Raw genomic sequence first — 23,027 nt, 5'->3', positions numbered from 1 at the left:
CACATTTTAAACTATGGCTATTTCACTCAATCCTGACGAAGAAAGGAAGGAATACTAGTCAGATGACACCGTGGCACATTTTAAACTATGGCTATTTTACTCAATCCTGACGAAAAAAAGAAGGAATACTAGTCAGATGACACCTTAGCACATTTTTAACTATGGTTATTTACTGCGTAGAATATTATTTTGACATTTGGGAGAGGTGGGGGGGGGGGGGGGGGGGGGGCAGAGAAACCAGCTGTTGCTTCACATGCTACGTACTATGGAAGCTTAACAGCCAAAAGCATGAATGCAAAGAGCAATGAAGTAGGGAACTGGGGGGGGGGGGGGGGATCTTTGCAGTCCTTTAAATCAAAGTAATGAAAGTGGGCATGAAAAACATTAGTAACTTTCCATTTTCAGATGTGTATAAGACAACAACAAAATTGCTTTGCTTAACGACACCACTAGAGCACACTGATATATTAATCATCGGCTATTGGATGTCAAACATTTGGTAATTCTGACATATAGTCTTGGAGGGGAAACCTGCAACATTTTTCCATTAGTAGCATGGGATTTTTTATATGCACCATCCCACAGACAGGATAGCACATACCACAGGCTTTGATATACCAGTCGTGCTGCACTGCCTGGAATGAGAAACATCTCAATGGGGATCGATCCCAGACCATCCGAGCATCAAGCGAGTGCTTTACCAGTGCAAACAACCAATTGGCTGTCATGGTAATGTCTGCTGTCTTGTCACCCATGCACCACATCCCTTCACTTCACCACTGACGTGCAACATAAAATAAGGTTTTAAAACATGATTAAAACTTTTCACCTGGGATGTCAGTGACTTACCTTCAGTACCCGTTCTCTTGGCTAGTACAAACACTATTTACTGAATGATAAAAGCAGGATTATTTGTAATTTGTTAATCAGGCCAAAACAATTAGAACCGATGCCATAGCTAGGTAGGTAAAGTTTGTTAATCCAGAAATTAAACGTTAGTGAATTTGAAAGCAGGATTTTAAAACACCCAACAATCCACATAGAAAGCAAAACCAATGAAACCAACAAATGACATTTAATCCTTGTTAATATATATACATACAGGAACATGACAAGTTAGACATTAAACATTTAGTATGGCCACAATCCATCATAATTAATCAATCCCTCTGAAAGAACTACTAAGTCAATACATGTCCCCTACCGGGTCCAAAAAGTTTTCATATCTCCTAAACGGTACATGATGAAGCTACATACAAAATTTCAGCTCTATATCTTGAGTCATTGTTTCAAAAAATCCGAAAAACTATATGTGGGACAGACGAACGGAAAGACAGAGTTGGGACTGGTTGGGGACTAATACTAAAGCACGTTTACTAGAATAGCAGCTGTGAACTGGGAGGTTCATTGGACAAGAATATTGGTTTAACGTCATCTCAGCAAAACCTTTCCAATAACAGTGATATGGTATATATTGTCTTATATATCATTAATCTTATTATCATTTAATCTAGATATAAAGAAACTTTGCTGTTAACACATGGACTACTCGCACAAATTAGCAAAAAGAGATCTTTTATATGGACTTTGCCACAGACAGCATGGGATAGCGGTTGAGATATGTGGAAAAACCCGAGTTCACTGACATAGCCAAACAACCTGCATATTCCCCACCTCCGTTTCAAACAGATCGTTACTGGGAAGTTTAGTTGTCAAATTAGACTTCAATTCAAATTTGGTGACATCACAAATAAGACAGATTTGGCCCTGTATTACATTACCTACAGGTGCAACACCAAATTGCACGTTTAGCACGATTCTGTGCTTCTGCGAATCCCAGAGTTTGGATTGGAAGCGTAAGATTATGACACAGAATCTCAAAATAACTATATTAAATCATGTTTACGGTTCTGGCAGAATCCGAACAAAAATTAACCCTTATGCACAACTATACTTGACATTAAAAATAAATTGTACATTTATCTGTTTTTACAAAAATCCATTACATAAAGGACAGCAGAGCGTGTCAGCTTACCCTCAGAAATGGCATTCTTTGCATCATCGATAGTCTTGTCGATCTTCGTCTCGTAGCGAAGGATGAACGGGCGAATGAAGCGGTAGTACATCAGCGTGGCTCCATTGTTTGTAATGGGAGCCATACACCAGACGAGGAACAGACACTAAAATGATAACACGTAAATGTAGGTGCACGGTTTGTAATGTCAGTAGCTGGAAGATTAAATCTCATTGAAAGAACAATCTAGTTGTTCTTAATGCACAGCTATTACAAGTAGAATTAAACATGCCAATCGTGACCACCAAAAAAGAAGCAGAAACTTCTTAATACAATTTGGAATTTTCAATTCAACTTCACAAACATAAAAATAAGCTACATGTACATGTATGTTGACAAAAAAATATTAATACAGTTTGTATTTTAATCCATTTAAAAGATATATTAGATAACATTTACAATAAATAATTTTAATACTTAATATACACACGTATATATAGAGAATAATATATGAGTGACCTTTAGATACCATTTATCTCAAATTGAGTTGTTTTAATATGTATCTAACGAGCAAAAGCGAGTTTGATACGTTTTAAAACGAGTTGTGACATAAATGGTATCTAACGGACACGAATGTATTATTCTATTTTTTACATATTCTAAAAAAAACAGCTTTTAAGCAAATTTTAACATCTTTTTCGACTAAAAGTTATTTACAGCCATTGCACTTGTAGCTGACTTACGCATCACAGACACATGATTGTCAGGTTAACTATACGTCAGAGTCTAATCGATTTCCATCGCACTGGTTTTTTATTGGACATATGACACTGGTGATCTGGTCATCACCTAGGAGCAGCCAGTCGTATGTCTTGAAATTGTAAACACACGTACATGTGTTAACAACTATGTGCAATCATAAATAACACACAGTGTTCTCATCAACATGTGTGTAAGAAATGTACGTACATGTATAATAAAATATGAAATGTTGGATTTTTTTTTTAACATTTAAAATGACATTAAAATAACATTTTTAAATACTTAAATATACACACATATAATAAAATATGAAATGTTGGAATTCTTTTGCATGTAAATCGGGAATTTAGTCATCGAAATTGAGAATAAGAAACAACATACAATGGCCAAATAAAAGTCAAGCAACATAAATGATACACCCCATATGAAATTACAAAAAAAAAAAAAATTTGAAAGGATGGAAGAAATGTTTTATTTAACGGCGTACTCAACACATTTTGTTTACGGTTATATGGCATCAGACATATGGTTAAGGACCACATATATATTGAGAGAGGAAAACCGCTGTCGCCACTTCATGGGCTACTCTTTTCGATTAGCAACAAGGGATCTTTTATATGCACCATCCCACAGACAGAATAGCACATACCACGGCCTTTGTTACACCAATTGTGGAGCACTAGCTGGAACGAGAAATAAAAAACTGAATTTGTATCTCGACGGATTGTGGTCTACAGCATGTTCTGGAGTACCTTCAAGAACCAGTAGAACGGGATCCAGAAGAGCAAGATGTCTGCGAAGAACTCGACGAGACTGAAGACGCTGTACACGACCCAGTAGGTGAGCCACTTCGTGTCGTCATCCTTCTCTCGGCTCTCTATTGCCTTGATGCTGAAGACAAAACACAAATCTCTCAGTGGATTAACACCAAAGGTACACATGCCTGTAAAAATGTTGTACTGTATCAATGGTTTAATCACAAGCTTTTCTAATGCATCGACATGTCCCAAATATCATATCTAGTGCGTCAAGTGATCATGCTCTTTATGTGCTACCCTGTTTATATACATTATATGCTGTTTTGTGGAAACTATTGGAGCTGCAATGTCTTTACCGTTATTTGCCCCTGTTTGTGAAAATAGCCCTTAAACAGGTATAGAGTTTCTTACAGACCTCTCAGTGATATGAGAGCAGCTGCTACTGTTCGTCCCACACTTGCCTAAATATGGAAAGTGGTGAGCATTTCTACTCACCTTTCATTGATTAACTTTAGTATTTGTTTTTTTGTGTGGCTTATGGCTTAGATGATTTGAACCAATCTCCTTGTTTAAAATTTATCACATGGAATTACTAACAGAGAGTAATAAATTGCTTGCCAGCTTTTTGGAAATGTTTCTTTATATCCAATGTGTTGAGCTGTTTGTCCTGACATTGGTGCTCACTACAAGTTTGATGATACTGTCTTTCTGTGAGTACCTGTTAGAAACACATGTACATGCTACTGAATTGTAACGGGATGCTGGATAATTCAGTTGATCATTCATTAAGTATTTACTTGTCAGTGGGTAAAATATGAAATTTTGGGATGTGATGTACATATACTGGATAAATACGCAGGAGAATATACACTCAAAAATAATTTCCACATTACTATATTCATAGTGTTTAGGCTACATGTAGACGCCAAAAATTAATAGCAATTTGTCAAATTTAATCCGAAATTCTGTAGCCAAATTTAATAACATTTAGCTTACAAAAAGAATTATGAATTATTTGTTTAAAATAGCTACACACATACATACATGTACAAAGAACACTGGTTTTTTTCAAATTGGAAAAGGTGGACCAAGCAATACAATAAAAATAAAACTACTTTAGTACCCTAATACTATGCACACTTGAATGCAATGACCATCACACTATCATATTTAAAAAAAAAAAATTAAATTGACTGTTAATAAATATTATTTTTAAAAACAAAATTAATTGAAGGGGGGGGGGGCGGACAGGAGCAGTTGAATGTAATGTTTATAAAAAAAAGAAAAAAGGTACTTTCAAAAAACATTTACGATGCGTAAGCAGGATAGATAAATCCAATGAAGTTGCAGACAAACTGGGCTCCATACCTAACCACTAAATACAGAGCGAGAAACACGAACAGACCTGAAATTAAATTTAAAAATTAATACATGTCATAAAAATACAGTCTTCACCCAGAGCAAAATCTAGGCAAGCTGCAGATAACTCTTCTGAACTTGTGCTACATGTAGGTGAGCAATTACACAGTCTCAAATAAAATGTATTAATACAATACTGCAAGGCGATCAATTTGCAGCTCTCCTAAAACTTTCAAGGTGAGTGTGAAGGGGAGTGGGAATGATCACTGGCCTTTTCTGGCGAAGACTGTAAATATAGGAAGTTTATGTAGGATACTGTCAAACAGGAGAATACTTTGTAGCTCCACTTAACATGTGATTTATATAAGAATATGGTGATACAAATTTATGTACATGTGTCTTAAATTGCTTCCCAAGCTTTAACTTGAAATCAATTAATGACTCCCCTCAATCTTTTTCAAGTCGATGTCTGTGGAAGTCAGTTATTAGTAAATAAAACAAAGCATCAGATGGATGGATGGATGGAAGGATGGATGGATGGTGGACAGATATATTACAAATTTACACATACATGTATGTAGTGGATAAAATAAATCGGTGAAATGATCAATGGACGGTCTTATGTATTAACTCATAGTCACTCATTAGTAGATAAAACAATAAACCACGATCTGGATGGATGGAAAGATGGATGGATGGTATAGAATGAATAGATGAACTGATGCATACATGTAGGCAGGTGATCAGATGTACGACAGGTATTCATATAGTATAGCAGATTATAAAACAATCAATACAAATTACAATGTCGTTTATCATTAAATATCCATCTCTGGCCCAGTGCTATCTGTAATCAACTTGTTTTTATGTGCAGTGTAATACTAGTATGTACATGTACATGAATGTTACTTTAATGAAGCACAACCAGTAATATATATAATATCATGTTATCAAGTTACAGACTTCAACATCTGGCCAGTATTGAATGACATACAATGTATACACCTACATGAGCCTATAGATATGTGCGTGCATACATGTATGTCTTGTGTGTTTATAAATATACACACACAAACTAATATACTGTAGATACCTTATGTCCAAGAAAATAGTCAATTATTAAAATCTGTCCAGAACTTCATTATAAATAGCAAATGTTTTGAGACTAATTCACCTTCTTTCCCTTTCTGATATCTAATTATAAATAATTAATGTATAATGGTCAAAACAAAAACCTATTTAAATAAATCCTCATTGTCGTTTCTTCCTTCTATTTTCCCTCTTTGTTAGTAAATTTGGAAGAAGTTATAATCATGTTTTAATTTATTGCTTGTAAAAGATTCATATTGTAAAATATTTGGAGAGGCCTTACTACAGGCTAATGCCTGTTGTCCAATCCCCCGACCACTACAATAACTGTTTTTGAACAGCACTAAACATTTAAACCAATATACTGTAGAAAAAATGCAAGCCATTTTTATTCGCATTAATAAATAGATGCATATATTTATTTATAATTTCCCTCTCTATCACGTTATTCAAATACTAATATAGTTTATAAAAGACAATTCTGCACATACACCTTAATAAATGTAATATTGAATGAGTAGACCAGTACGTTGCCGGCCACATGTGGCGGTTGCAGTGTCGGTCTCATTCGTCACCAGCTGCCACAACCCACCATGCATGTGTGAATGGTTTTCAGTATATTAATCCGAGGTTGACCATTGCTTTGTCTTAATGTTTAAATTGGCTGCCATGTTGCCTGTATACAAATGTGTTGTTTGTTCCTGCATTAACACAATTTGAAACCACCATTGATTGGTACACAAATATGTTGTTTTGTCATTAGTTATAATAGTTGTAACTAATTTGTTGTAAACTTACAACAATATATACATATATATATATATATATATATATATATATATATATATATATATATATATATATATAACACTAACACACACACACACACACACACACACACACACACACACACACACACACATATATATATATATATATATATATATATATATATATATATACACACACATACATACATACATACAGTGTATGTATTGTTATCTAAACAGACTGTCCTGAGTTTGTATGATGTTTTCAACTAATAAAAATCAGAGTTAAACATCATGCCACTGGATTACCGCAGAAAACTACAGCACCTTAAATACTATCTTAAAATCCACTCATTTGACCATGAGCATCCAGTACTACTCCAGTGGCAGAAAAACCAGGCCTAACCTGGAAATCTAATATAAACCTGGGCAACTCCTTTGCCACTACAGCATATAATATAGAAACCGAAGTAGGAATTGATGATATACCAGTGGCAATGCACACTCTAAACCAACCAGTATATTGCCACACACCTTATGTAGTTAAAACAGCTACAGATAAAAACCCTTTTCCGCCGTTCAAAAAAAATATTATTCGAAGTATGCGCCAATGAAAACTACCCTGAGCACACCCACATCTTCACAGATGGCTCTAAAAACCCGGATAATGGCAGGGTTGGATACGCAATAGAGGAAGAAAAAATTACCTACCATCCTAAATTAATCAAATTTGCTAGGCTGTCAGACAATTTATCAGTATACACAGCGGAACTGACAGCCATTTTAGAAGCACTAATATGGATCAAAACTCACAAATACTTAAAAAGTGTCATCTTTTCCGACAGTCTCAGCTCCATCCAATCCATACAAACTAACCGAACCACCAGACCAGACATAATCTCAGCAATCTACAATGAGCTAAATGAATTAAACCAACTAAACTTAGACGTAACGTTAGCATGGGTCCCAGCTCATGTAGGCATTATGGGTAACGAAATAGCAGATTATGGAGCTAAAAAAGCACTTGCCATCACTAACTTAAAACTAATAAAAAAAACATTCCGCTAGGTATCACTGAACTAATATCAATAGCAAAAAAACATTACACCAACATATGGCAAGAAAGCTGGGACCAAACAAAAAACTTTTGGCATACCACTATTAAACCCACTGTTAACCTAAAAACTCTCAAATTAATAAAACCATAATTAATCTACGAATAGGAAATTCAATGGCACTAAATAACTGTTCGTATATCATCAAAAAAAGTTCACCTAACTGCCAGTGCGGTGCACCAGAAGATATGAAACACTATCTCCTGGACTGCACGCTGCACAATAATCATAGAATTCAACTACTTAAAATCCTTAATATCAGCAACCCTGCCACCATAACCACGCCAAATGTCCAAATTAAAAACTAACTTTTTCACGCGCTCTTTCAATTCGTACAGTCTACTAAACCAAAACTATGAACTTACCCGTCACCCCATCATCCATCGGCTTAAGCGGAGCTGTCACCATATGCACTCGTCCACGATAAGCACTCCAATTCAGTGGATGGATGCCAGGCAACGGATTTTAAAAAACAACCCAAAAACCGGTTAATATATTTATAAAATAAATAAATACATAAATAAGTTTGCCAAGCGCCCAGAAACGCCCGGTCTGTACGTATTAGGTGCAGAATAGCGAACCTACGCACTCGAACTATGACCACGCACTCTGCACCAATTGACCAACGACTGAGAGTTAACTGGGGGCCGCCAAATTTAAAACGAATTGCTACCGAATTCTCCATTTTATACAATTTACCAAACCAAAACTATAAACACAAACCGCCACCCCACCACCCATCCTCGGAAGAGGAGCTGCCACCCTATGCACTTGATCATAAAAAGCACTCCAATTCTGATGTTGTATGCCAGGGGACGGGCAATAAACCGATATTAAAAAATAAGTAAAGTAAAATAAAAATATGATAATGTAAAAGGCTCCTACGTATGTATCCAATCGCCCGACAACGCCCTGTCTGTACGTCCTAGAATGCAGAGTAACGACCCTATGCACTCTACCTTTGACAACGTACTCTGCACTATAGGGCCAACGACAGGAAGTTGCTAAGTTTATTTAATTTTGTTTATTATATGTGCATGTGGTATATAAGTTTTAAAATAGCAATTGGTACTTTCACTTTAAAAGGACCTATAATATAATACTATCGTGGCCTGATAGTATTACGAATGCGAAAGAAGTACTTTCGCATTTCCCTGGGGTTGAAATGAACCCCATCTGCTAGGAAGTCTTCAGGATAATTAGTAGTCAGCGGCACCGAGTCCCGCCGGATCAGCTTCTTAAGCCCACGATTCACAGCATTCCGTAGGGTATTGAACCGGGCTACCGTCATCGCAGGAGACTTCTTAAACACTCCACGACGGCAGATCTCCAGAATGCATACTCAAGCCTCCCCTTCAGCCAGAAAACGTTGACGCAACCTTAAAAAGGCGGTCAACAACATCAGGACAGTCTCAGGGGCAATGTCGTTACCACCCAGGTGTATTATCACCAACGACGACTGGTACTTCACCACAGCTCTAAATAGCTCCTCCGATATGCGGTCTGACCGCATTCCACCTCGACCAAAGAATCGGCATTCAGCTGGCACACACGTCACCACGTGAGTGCTGACCTAATCGCTTAACATAACTACTTCCAAAAATGGCTACTCTTTCCATGCTAAATACAAGTAATGAACAATAAAGGCTAAACCGCTTATTTCTTACAACAGATAGGATCGAAAATAACACTCCACTAATTGGCCAAACAGGCGACGAATCAGGGCCACTGAAACACTCAACCAGAATAGAGCTCACTAATTACACCATCTCTTTTCCAGAAACATCATTGGACCGACCCAACCAATCAACGACCAGAAACTACACAGCAGACTAAGGTGAGTCTTTAGTTACAACACCAGAGCAGGCCACCAGCCATACAGGGAAAACAAGATAACAAGTAAGACTAGTTAACCAGAATATAACTATAAGAAACTGCGTACCCGACTCAAAAAACTCCCTAGGGGGGCTTAGGTGGGACCGGGAGGGCATACCTACCACCTACTAATACTAGTGTGTCTGTCATGAATGGATTGTACCTGCTACCTAAAAAATTACCATGCTAAGCACTAGGCTTTTTAAAACTACACTTATACTATAACGGAAACCCCCTTCAAATTAGATAGTTAGAGTAACTAATACCCCCCCCCCCCCCACCCCTGCATTCACTAATGCAATTCAAGGAGGAGGGGGGGGGTGGCTTTGATCGGCAGTTGGATACATAGAATAGGGTCTCAAGACAGTAGGAACAACCTTAACACAAAACTTAGGTACACACGAACACGGCATGCGTACACTCAACATACCACAGGATGCATTGACTAATGATAACAATGCATCCGACCATATATAAACGAAACTAATGGCCCAGCACGTACTCCAATAATGAGTCGGACAAAAGAATACCGACTCCGAGTACACAATTGCACTGCACCCGGAAGGGACTGGACAAAAGAATACCAGTCCCAACACCCAACCCCAAAACAAACTTCCTTGTTGCTGTCAGGACTTCTTGAGCAAAACAACAACACAAAAAAAAACGGAAGAGGACACCTCACCACCACGGCATCAACAATCTACATCAAGCTCTACAAACCGCCTCCACCTCGTCCGACGTACACAATTGCTCGAGTCTAACCTGGGTTGTCATGCCACGATCAGAAGAGATCAGGCCCTTTCTAAGGGCCCTACGGGCAACCTAGGGAGACACCCTACAGCACCAACCTGGTCATAACAAAGAGCTACTCTCGGATTACTAAAAACGAAACCTATTAGCTCTCCTCGCTTTCCAATTAGAAAGAAAGAAAGAAAGAAGTGTTTTATTTAACGACGCACTCAACACATTTTATTTACGGTTATATGGCGTCAGACATATGGTTAAGGACCACACATATTTTGAGAGGAAACCCGCTGTCGCCACTACATGGGCTACTCTTCCGATTGGCAGCAAGGGATCTTTTATTTGCGCTTCCCACAGGCAGGATAGCACAAACCATGGCCTTTGTTGGACCAGTTATAGATAACTGGTCGGTGCAAGTGGTTTACACCTACCCATTGAGCTTCCAATTAGAACGACCATCAAAACTGCGCCAAATTTCCCTCATGTAAACGCGCACCTCTTTCTCTTTGGCTTAATCCTACGGGACATCCAAAATTCCATAGCACCAACTTCTCTCCGCCTGCTACCAATTCTTGGACTGCTGGTGCTCCCTTGCATTTGCCAGTGCAGGCGTCCTTTCTTTACCCCCCCCCCCCCCCCCCACTACCACCTTTTTCCTGTCCTGGGCAGAGATCCGGCCAAGGCCGGTCCCTGTGCCCAGTATAGGCGTGCGCTACAACAGCTGCTCTGAATGTGCACGTAAAGTCCTTTTAGTATTTAGCATTTAATTAATTGAGTAGCCAGTATAGTGATTGTAGATTAACCATTAAATTTTGTCCAACATCATATAACCATAATTACAACGTGTTGAGTGTACTGTTAAAATAAAATACTTCTTTCTTCTTTTTTCTTTGATTAGTGGTAATGAGTATTCATTTATGTAAATACTGAAATTATCTACATGTGTATTCTCAGGTCAATATATTTTGTTATCAAAGGGTGAAAACAATACAGGATACAACCCAACCATCTCATGTGATCACTTGTAATAAGAGAACCTTCACACACAATCACTATGAATCACATATTAGGTGTGTACAGATATATCTCATTATGTATGCAGTTATGTCAATTAAATGTAGTAAATAAGCAGTTCACAGTTTGCACTGTAAACTAGTGTAACATACATACATATACATGTACAATGTACATGTATGTACATAAAATTATAAAACAAAAATTTTAAAAAGATCACCTCCTCCCCCAAAAAATTACAATATTATAAAATCAACCCCCAAACAATGAATCACTGGTTATATAATTATATTCATTTCAAAATCAGCCAACATTACACACAAAAAATGCCAAAGGTTTATCACATTGATAAAAGTTTAAACTGTACACAATGATACTTTTGACAATATGTATATTTATAAATATTACTAACTATACTACACACATACGCCACAATCTATCGACAACATGCTGTCACCATACCTATGTTGTCGTTGCATCTGCAACTAAGACGGTTCTGACATGCAAGTTCATGCAGAATAAACCAGTTCACATACAAATTAAAACAGGAAAGTAGTTAAAAATCCTTTGAACGTAGGAGACCAAGATGTACTGTGAGCGATAAGCTGTGGTAATGATGTTCCGTAGATTAAGATCAGCCCAGTCAACTCAAGCTGCAGGGTGTGTAACAGATTACAGATGTTGCAGTTATAGATTCTTACACTTCTATGCACAGCTGTCCCCTGTTAAAGTACTGTAGGATACTGCATGTTTCCAAGTGCAGCCAGTTACCGTACTACTCACTTTAAACTCCTCCCAAAATTAACAATTCATAGGTAGGGCATTTTTACTGTATACTCTTTTTATTAGCCAAGTACTGAAGTAGATACAAAAATGTAGAGAATAAATAAATGAGTACCTTGTTGTTATCATTTCATTTCAATTAATTTCTGTGCTTTTATCCAATTAAGATTCAAGTACGCTGTCCTTGGCACACACTTCAGCTATCTGGGCTGTCTGTCCAGGACAGTGGGTTAGTTGTTAGTTAGAGAGAAGATGATGTAGTGGCCTTACACTTACCCATTGTGTCATTAAAACTTGCTCTGGGTGGGAGCCGGTACCAGGCTGCGAACCCAGTACCTACCAGCCTTATGTCCTATGGCTTAATCACGACAAGTTTATCAAGGTGTTCCAAGTGTTCATTATCAATGCATTAATTTAATACAGGAGATTGCATACCCATTATTTCTTCATAGCAATGTTCCAATAAGTGTTCATTATCAATGCATTAGTTTAATACAGGAGATTGCATACCTGTGATTTCTTCATAGCACTATATACACAGCTACTTCATAACATGTACTGTACTAGTCCAGTTTAAACATCTTTAAAAACAATTAATTCAAAATCAGATAATTTTACCACGATATTAGCCACTTAATTCTGACATGCATGTAGCTTCGAGAATAAAAGGTACTGTTCACATGTAAATGTAGAACAGATTCAACTACCAGATATACATGTTTTTGTAGTGAAGTTTAGTTCAACCTCAAAGAGTTTATAGGTTCAGGGCTTCTAGATTATGGTAGCCTCACTCCCATGGCTAGTGATATTCAATGTTGGGCTAGTAAATAACTACTAACACCATGCCCGACTGCTAGTGAAAAAAAGTTGTCAAATGCTGCATAAGCCTATTTTGTAAATATGAATATTCTTTCCACCCCCACTCCCCAGTCTACTTATTTTCAGCTCTATCTCCCTCTTTAGGTAACGTATCCCATTATTACTATTAGTAAAATTGTATTTACTTAAAGTAGGGCTAACAAGTTCCTTTTCAATCATGGCTAGTAAAACAAATTAATCACTGATCCCATGGCTAGTGGATTTTAAAACATTTCTAGAAGCCATGGGGTTGTTCCAAAAATATTGACGGTATCCACTGGCATTTTGTGTAACCCGTTAAAACCAAAGAGTACATGTATCGGTGTCCATTGTCCTAATTTTAATGCAAATGAAAATAGAATTCTCACAATTTCAAAGGCTTGTACATGTATATATGTATATCTGTTGGTTTAAAAACTAACTACATTTATTTTTAAATATTTGCATTATTAGAAAGGAATTTTTTTTTTTTTTTTTTTTGTATTATTAAACACTAAAATTAACTTGACAAGTTTGTGACCATCAAAGCTTGACAGGGCTAAAAATTCGAGCGAATCTCCGAATCCGATTCGCGCCAGGATTCGCGCAAGCATAAAACATCCGAATGTATTTGGATTCGTATAAAATATTTTAACAAATTTATTAAATTAATAATCAGTCAGTAAAACGTTACAGAATTTAAAAAAAAATAGTCTGGTTATCAAGCTTCAGTTTAAAGTGGCTTCAAAAGCGTAGCATACATTGGGGATCCTTCATTTCGTTGTTTTTGTCAGCGAAATGAAGTTTTCTACTGGGATGTATGCGGCCATTGAAACTGATTGAACACTTCTCATTTCGACAGTCTGCACCACCAGGTTGGATTCTTTTTTAGCGAGATTCCTTGCCTCCACGTCATTTCTCCGGCTGACTATGTCGATTTGGGGGTATTTTTTTTTTGATTCGTATGACGGCCATTCTGCAGAACGCCACGGTTGTTCGCGTTTAGTCTCTACATGTCCGAGCCTGTCCTAGCAGCACTGGAAGATTGACCTCCCCACTCTAAGAAGAAATAGGAAGCGGGGTCGGCCCCTACTACTCTTTTCTAGACTTTACTTTGCTTTATAGTGATATCGTCTCGTATTCTCCGGAGTCGGACCCGTCCGCACAACTATACCAACCCATGACGACTGGACTATATCCTAGTCTGATACTCTCTCTCTCGTTCAGACGGATCCGGCTTCTCAAGATATTCCAGCACAGCACTACACCTTCAACGTCTAATGACTGGGGTTTTCTTGACGGGATGCAACCCATTTCGTCCCTATAAGCTATGCACCAGAACAGCCTTAACGAGGCCACTCACGTGGACATATAGATCGGACTTTAAACTTTTAGACCTGCGTTAAAACTTTTATGTCGAAATTACTTTCTTTTTTAATATTATTAAATAGTCCGATCCTCTCTTCTTTCTCTTATTTATTTTTGGACTGTCCTTCTAAAATGCTCCAAATTATAGAAACATTTGGCCGAGCAGTCAATTCTTTTCATTTTTGGCTTGTAACTTTTTATTATTATTTAAAAAAAATTCTATTAACTTTTTTTTTTTTTACTAATTGCTATTTTCAAAATTCTGCCCATTTTCAACTCTACCCTCCCCCTCCCTACCCATCCCGAGTCAGGCCACCGATCTTATTTGAGGTCGGACTCTGGATGAGCGTGTTCGAAACACTAGTGGTATATGAGCACGTTAAACTAATTATCTATCTATCTACCAAATTGCCAACGAAGAGAACCGAAAGGAACATGTTTGTTCAGTTCTTACATAATAACAATAGACAGTAGTGTTCCAAATTTAGTAATAGGGCAAACTGACCATATTTCGACCAAGTCCTAATTACGGCCACAATTTGAAGGGATTATATGGTGAGAATATATTGGGGATCATTATTCAAAAAGTGTGTGTGTCCCATGATCGTGACTATGATGATCTACAAAACAAAGCTGGCTATGACACAGCACAACTCGAAACGAATCCGGCAAGTTATGTCTTGAAATCTGAGCTGGATTATTATCACACTTTAAGCCAGTGTCTTTCCGCAACGTTAATTTTCAATCCAGACCCCGGCAACCTGATTTGGAAGTTGTTTAAATCATAGTTATTATAAGTCCTCTCTGTGAGGTATTTCGATACTTGGTCTGTAAAATGCAAAAGGAAAATTGTTACCGGCATAGTGGCTGCTCCAACAAAACAGCGACAAGGTATCATTTATATGTACTTCCCCAATGACAGAAAAGTACATATCACAATCTTTAATGTACCAGTCCTGGGCACTGGTTGAAGTAAGATAAAAAGCGATGGGTCCACTAAGGGCAACCAATCATATATCCCATCGCATCTACCTGTATCACTAAACTATGCTGACATGGGTGATATACTACATGCGTGTACAGAAATGAACTACTCTACTAGTCGTATCATATATAAATTGCAAATACGTACATTGTGGTAACTGAAGATTAAAAATAAGACATTTTCAGGTATAGTTTCATGTTTTGATTGTCAATGTTTTGAAAACATTTTAATTTGTTAATTGAATAAAGATTGTTGATTAAAATATTTAAAAAATTGATGTTATAATAATGATAACAGTGAATGCCATTAAATACAATAAGACCAGGTGTAAAAATATCTAAATACAGTTTAATGCATTCGTCATCAGTATTGATCTGGTGCGTGATTAAGTATAATGTTTGTAGAATGATATACATGTACACACACACACATTTTATTTAAACACACTATAGCAGTAACCACTTTGTTATAATGACCAGAGATCCCTCATCATTGGAACATCTGAAATGTTACAATTATTCCAGTTAATGTAGTAATATCTAGATATTTTAGCCCAGAAAACATGAATGTGCATACATTTCAACTACTACAATGAACAATATTTATTATTAGTATGCATATTTATTTTATGCCATTTATATAAAGGGGTCGCTTCTTCTAACCAATTAGTTATAATATGAACTACCATGAACGGACTCGGATTTAAAGAAAAATACTTGACCTTTATCTACTAATTCATGTTCAACTATATGTCAAATATATAATGTCTATAAAATATACAATGACTAGAAATGTTACAATCCTGTGATGATACCTTTGAAATAATATAAACTAATTTCTCTCTATGCTAAGTAAATTAAAATATTTTATTGCGTATGGTCATAAAACATTTATCATCTTTGGGCCGGCATCCTTTTTACAATAAACAATTCCCAGGCATTTTCATTTTAAATTGCAACTTAAATTTATTTTTGATATAATATTCAAATTGTCTACAGAATACAGACATAGCTAGATCATAATTTTTAACTAAGGTTGTTGCATATGGGAGCCATGTTTAAAAAAAAGAAGGAAAGAAAGGAATTTTATATTTAATGACACACTCAACACAACTACAGGTATGTGGTGTCAGACATGTGGTTAATGACCACAAATATATTTTAGAGAGGAAACTATGGGCAACTATTTTTTTATTAGCACCAAGGGATCTTTAATATATGCATCATCCCACAGACAGGATAGTACATATCATGGTCTGTAACACCAGTTGTGAAGCACTGGCTGGAACGAGAAATAGACCAATGATTCCACTAACAGGGATCGATCCTAGACTGACCGTACACCAGGCCAGCACTTTACTACTGGGTTACGTCCTGCCCCCGGCAAATTAATTTAATTATATTATTTTTTCTCTAATACACATAGTAACTATTCAGACTAAAATAAGGGAAAACAACTTTCCTGTTTAACTAGTTTCTCTGTCTCTGTTCAGTTAATGTTTTCTTAACTGCGTGTTTCTTCTGTAGAACTAAATGAACTCTGCAATCACTTCTGATTAAACTATTTACATAACCGGCATTTATTCAGCAACTAAAGTAGTGTCGGAAATAGAATAAAAAAGATTTTTGTCGATTATTTCTATCATATTAAACTGACAAGTAAATATTTTATAAATATCTATTTAATGATAATCTACCTAATTTAGCATTTACTTTTTTTGGGCTCTCATTGATGTACAAGGTGGTGTTTACTCTTGAAATTCAAAGAAAGACGTTAGTAAACAGGTGATTTGCGAACTTTATTGCAACACACTATAACAAATTTTGATCGACATGTATCAATTTCATTTACCCTTACACAAACCTTTAATTTAAAACTGTAATTTAACCGAGTATTTTTTATTACAGCATAAATAATTAATTATGACCAGCATATTTAGTGAATAAAAATTCAATATAAGTACATTAGAAATTTACACAATCTTGCAACCACTTAAAGGTGCTATATCATAGTTATATATGAGCATCTGTTTATGATAATAATTCTCCAATAAAAATGTATTTTCTACTAGTAGATAAACTATTTCATGATAATCAATTGTGGTCATATAGTTGAAGGTGTTGTCTTTAAATTGTAAAGCAAAATGTAATTAAAAAATTATTTGCAATAGCTGTCAGTAAGCAACAGTGGGATAGCACCTTTAATACCGGTATAATAGATCACACACTCAGAATGGTTATTAACAGTTTTGCTCAAATGTTACTTATACATGTCAAAAACTATTTTGTTTTGGAGAGGGATAGCGGTAAAACGACATCAGAGAGGGTCCCTCACATATTGCAACAGCAATGAAATTGATACATGTCGATCAAAATTTGTTATAGTGTGTTCCAATAAAGTACACAAATCACCTGTTTACTGACATCTTTCTTTGAATTTCAAGAGTAAACACCACCTTGTACATCAATGAGAGCCCAAACAAGTAAATGCTAAATTAGGTAGAGTACCATTCAATAGACATTTACAACATATTTACTTGTCAGTTTAATATGAAAGAAATAATCGACGAAATTAATTTTTATTCTATTTCCGACACCACTTGAGTTAACAACACACACATTTTACCACATTCCAGATGTCTAAGAACTAAACACTTCCAGCCCCCACCCACATTGTCTGCAGTCCATCTCAAATTATCACAAACGGACCGGTCATCGTGATGTGTAAACAGTTAATTCTAGCTACCTCAGCCAGAGTTGTTATTTCTTTGTAAGCCAAAACACCCAGCCAGAGATAGTTTACATAAAACACCTTCGCTGGATGTAAACACTTTGAGCTAACATATGTCATTAGCATGTCAGGCGGATTCAATCTTCTCAGACAGTTTACAGCCCACCACAATCCAGTGTTGTAAGCTAACGCATTATGTCTGTTAGCTATGGGTGATACTACAAAATTCTAGAGGAAGAAAAAAGAAAGAAATGTTTTATTTAACGACGCACTCAACACATTTTATTTACGGTTATATGGCGTCAGACATACGGCCATGGACCACACAGATTTTGAGAGGAAACCCGCTGTCGCCACATAGGCTACTCTTTTTTACGACAGGCAGCAAGGGATCTTTTATTTGTGCTTCCCACAGGCAGGATAGCACAAACCATGGCCTTTGTTGAACCAGTTATGGATCACTGGTCGGTGCAAGTGGTTTACACCTACCCATTGAGCCTTGCGGAGCACTCACTCAGGGTTTGGAGTCGGTATCTGGATTTAAAATCCCATGCCTCGACTGGGATCCGAACCCAGTACCTACCAGACTGTAGACCGATGGCTAACCACGACGCCACCGAGGTCGGTCTTCTAGAGGAAGAAGAAGGAAATGTTTTATTTAAGGTTATATGGCGTTACACCTACCCATTGACTCTGAGCCTTGTGGAGCACTCACTCAGGGTTTGGAGTCGGTATCTGGATTAAAACCCCCATGCCTCGACTGGGATCCGAACCCAGTACCTACCAGCCTGTAGACCGATGGCCTAACCACGACGCCACCGATGCCGGTAAAATTCTAGAGAGACAGAATAAGGTAGTGCTGAAAACATGGTTTTTGCTTTAGTGAAAATGGACATAAAAGATAATTGGTTTGGGTTCTGTTCTATAAAAGCATAAATAAATGATTGGTTTGAATGAGACATTGTGAAATGATAGTACACCTTCCCATGATGCTGACAACTCATTTTTGTATAATTCACCATATAATGGGTTCTGGCTTATTGGTATACATATTGGTGTATATATAGGTACATTTTGTATATTTTGGTAAATTTGATATATTTCCATTATACACGTGTTTACTCTTTCTCTACATTTCTCTCCACACACACACACACACACACACACACACACACACAGAGAGAGAGAGAGAGAGAGAGAGAGAGAGAGAGAGAGAGAGAGAGAGAGAGAGAGACAGAGAGAGAGAGACACACACAGAGAGAGAGAGACACACACACGCACAGACATAGACAGACACACACACAGACAGACACACAGACACACACACACACACACACACACAGAAACATACACACAGACACACATATGGGGAGGGAGGGAGGGAGAGAGAGAGAGAGCAAAGTGGTGGGGGGAGCCCGAATTGAACGAAAATGATCTTATCTGAATAACAACGTTTATGTATAAATTATAGTGTTCCAAACGAATCACTGTTGGAATTTTTACAATCTGATTAAAATTAGCTCTACTGGGTATATCTGGTAGATCTAACAGCATTGCGTGGGCTCCCATGTCTAGGTGACATTTCATCCATAAATAACAATTCAAATATCGACCAATTACACTTCGCCGTTTATAGCGTTATTCGGGAGCACACACATTCTAAAAATATCGGGCAATACTATTTATGCAATAGGCGAACTTGTTGGTCTATTTCAACATTAAAAAAACTGGGAGAAAAGTTCAGTGATAAACTCTGGATTGTATACTAATATAAACAGATTTTATGGCTATACAATCACGGTTTTTGTTTCGTTTTGAAACGAATTTTATATAAAATTTTATATTGAAATTAGTTTCCGGCATACTTCGTAATTCACAGAATTGTGGATAGCAATAGTAGAGACTTCATTACGTTTATAACGTTTGCATACGTCACAGACAGCTTTGAAAAAAGATGTGGTCGAGATATGGTCATTTTGCCCTACATCAAATATTTCTATTTTAGTAAGCTGATATTATGTTCCTAACCTTGAATTACCTGCTCTTTTTAATCAATCAATATTTTTTTCGGTAGAGGAAATGTATTTCAGTAATATCCATACAAACATTGAACCAATGCGCAAAATACATCGGCAAAAGTATCCCATGAGCTGTTTACGAATAATCAATCTTCGAAAAGTAACTTGGGCTGCGTTCAGCCAGACCGAGCGAAAAAACGTCCGATAAATAGTTTATGCGCTTCACAGTAAACCAAATGGCCACGTTGGGAACCAATCAATTAGTTCGCGAACGTTAGCCAAACGTTTGCTGACTGAACTTGGGGCTGGTAAAACACGTAAAAAGTTTAAAAAAAAAAAAAAAAAAAAAAAAGACTGTAAAGAAGAATGGCACCAACTAAAAAAAAACCGTTTGTTGTTGTTGTGGGGTTTTTTCTTTAAACTTGGATACACTGTTACAGACAAATTGGTTATTCTTTCCAGTAAATAGTAAGGGTTGTTTTATATACACTAATCCATATACAGTTAATAGCATATGACACATAATTCTATTAACTAACACTGTTGATAAAGTTCTCTGAAAATTTTTAGAATCGGAGGATTCCCGTGGACTGCTTTCATGGGAATCCACATGGATTCTCATGAAAAAGGCAGAATTTTTAGCCCTGCTTGACTTGTAAGCTTGTACCAGACAATGCTTACATGTGCATACATATAGATGGGGTTTTCCGATTAACCTGAACAGTCACCATTGAGGGAGTGAAATTCACGCAACAGTAACATGTGACGGCATTGCATCCGGGTGCATTTTAAGTCTGTTTGGAACATTTTGTAAAAGCAAAACCAGTCTCTCGAATAATTCAACCTCATTTAAAGATTGTATAGTCATATCATTGTCGGTGGAAATCTGTGAATTATTAAAAACATAAATAATAAAGCACCTATGCATGCCAATACAAAACTATTGCTATTAAATTAAACACACAATAGTGCAAATAAGTTTGATGTTATTAAGTGAAACTTTACTGAATGCATCCTAAAATATAGAAAAATATTTCAGTTATGTACATTTGTAGAAAACATATGGTGTACCATTTTAAAAAAGAAAGACTGACCTTAGATCTAGATGTCAACGTTTAGCCGTTACTATTATTTAGCTCTGGGCTATTCCAGATGTGATCACATGGGGTTGAAGTGGGACGCAGTTCACAATGCCAAATATTGCTCTTTACTGATTTTTTTTTTACATATAAATAAGAGCTATTATGGTGTTAAATGTGTACAAGTAAAATGATAAATAAATAATTTACTGACACATGCATTTAGGACACACAGAAAATCGCACCATCACCTATTCCATGAATTTTGTTTTTTAAATTGTTTTACATTTATTTATTTAGATTTTTTTTTTTATCATTAATAAATTAATTATTTTATTATTATTATTATATATATTTAAATATATATATATTTGTTGGAATTTTTTTTTAATTAAATTAAATTAAATTAATCATCCACAATATACACCACTAAATTACCCAGAAAACGTGCCTCTGATTAGTCATAAAATGTTTTATGTACTAGTACTAGTTAATTACAAAACAAACCCCTCGGACACTTACAGGTGATGTCCAAGACAAGTACAAAAAAAAAACAGGAGCATAGGCTGGGTGGGTGGGGTGTCATCTCATACCCCCTTTTGCTGAGGCTAAAATATTGTTTTAAAGTTCAATATATTAGGCTATACAGATGTCCAGGGATATTATATTTGCTTGCATAAGTTTAAATTATTAGTTATGCTTTTGTATTCACATGTGTGCGGTTTAGAGGGGTAAATTTTAGTGTTAAAAGATACGCAAATCACGGGACCGTGTAAAACGTCCGGTTTTGAGAGAATTCCGGTTTACTGAGGGTCCGGTTTTGAGGGGTTTCACTGGGTATATATACATATATATATATATATATATATATATATATATATATATATATATATATATATATATATATATATATATATATATATATATTAATATTGGAAGGATCCGACATTTTAATGATTTTATTATAAATATTAATGTCAGTAAACAATATTACAGAATAGTTCGTATATATTAATTAATATGATATACACATCAGTTACAAAACTGAGTAGTTGATTAATATCGTAATTTGTTTATTTAGCCATATGTATGTTGCCAATTAGTAAATGTTAACTTATGGGTCAGTTTACACACGGTGAGATTTCGTCATGGGGCAAAAAAGGAAACTTCATAACTTTGGACTTTTGTTGTGATAGTCACGCGTGACGGTTATTATTCGAAACACAGTTACCTGAAAAGACGTGTTTGTAATGGTTTGTCAGCATAGGAACTGAGGATTCCACATCGTGCTGTCCGTGGTGAAGATGAATAAACTGTGGGAAAACAAATGTCAAAACGGCACCCATCAGCGACGATTCGTGTTATTTTTACTTAGTAATTATTTAGTAATTAGGTCGTTTTATGGCAACAACGATAGACACGCACAGCGCATGTGCGGTAGCCCAGCAATGCTGTGTCAGGTCACCCACAATGCCCTAAATTATGGGACCCACATTGCTGAGGTAACTGGCAACTGTACTTTCTATATAAATTTAATGAGGGTGTTGTCAGGTACACCATGGGGCGCAGATAGAAAAACTATGCTCATGATCTTTGAGGCCTTTATTGTACCCAGACTTCAGTATGGGGCCATGGCGTTCAGCTGTGCTTCGCAGACTCAGCTTAGAAAGCTTGATGCAGTATATGGCAGGGCTCTCAAGATAATTGTTGGGGGCACTGTCTGTACT

At 36.5% G+C, this 23,027-nt stretch overlaps 1 protein-coding gene across 2 annotated transcripts in view; it reads right to left on the bottom strand.

Annotated features, from left to right (window-relative positions):
- The window catches only part of LOC121382625 (receptor expression-enhancing protein 5-like), a 38,409-nt gene extending 15,683 nt beyond the window's left edge, over nucleotides 1-22,726 (bottom strand). Inside the window, exons 1-5 of one of the 2 annotated variants that reach the window (XM_041512165.1) lie at nucleotides 22,532-22,726; nucleotides 4,846-4,939; nucleotides 3,529-3,667; nucleotides 2,036-2,180; nucleotides 837-889 (exon numbers count right to left, since the gene is read on the bottom strand). In XM_041512165.1, the coding sequence (XP_041368099.1) occupies nucleotides 852-889; nucleotides 2,036-2,180; nucleotides 3,529-3,667; nucleotides 4,846-4,939; nucleotides 22,532-22,646 (531 nt within the window). In that variant the 5' untranslated portion in view covers nucleotides 22,647-22,726 and the 3' untranslated portion in view covers nucleotides 837-851. Of the gene's footprint in view, nucleotides 1-836; nucleotides 890-2,035; nucleotides 2,181-3,528; nucleotides 3,668-4,845; nucleotides 4,940-22,531 lie in introns of those variants that run through there. The other variant, XM_041512157.1, reaches the window with a different exon arrangement.
- Between the last annotated feature and the right edge of the window lie 301 nt (nucleotides 22,727-23,027).

This window comes from Gigantopelta aegis, chromosome 2 (assembly GCF_016097555.1).
Source record: "Gigantopelta aegis isolate Gae_Host chromosome 2, Gae_host_genome, whole genome shotgun sequence".
NCBI lineage: Eukaryota > Metazoa > Mollusca > Gastropoda > Neomphalida > Peltospiridae > Gigantopelta > Gigantopelta aegis.
This window is presented reverse-complemented; position numbering and strand designations above follow the sequence as displayed.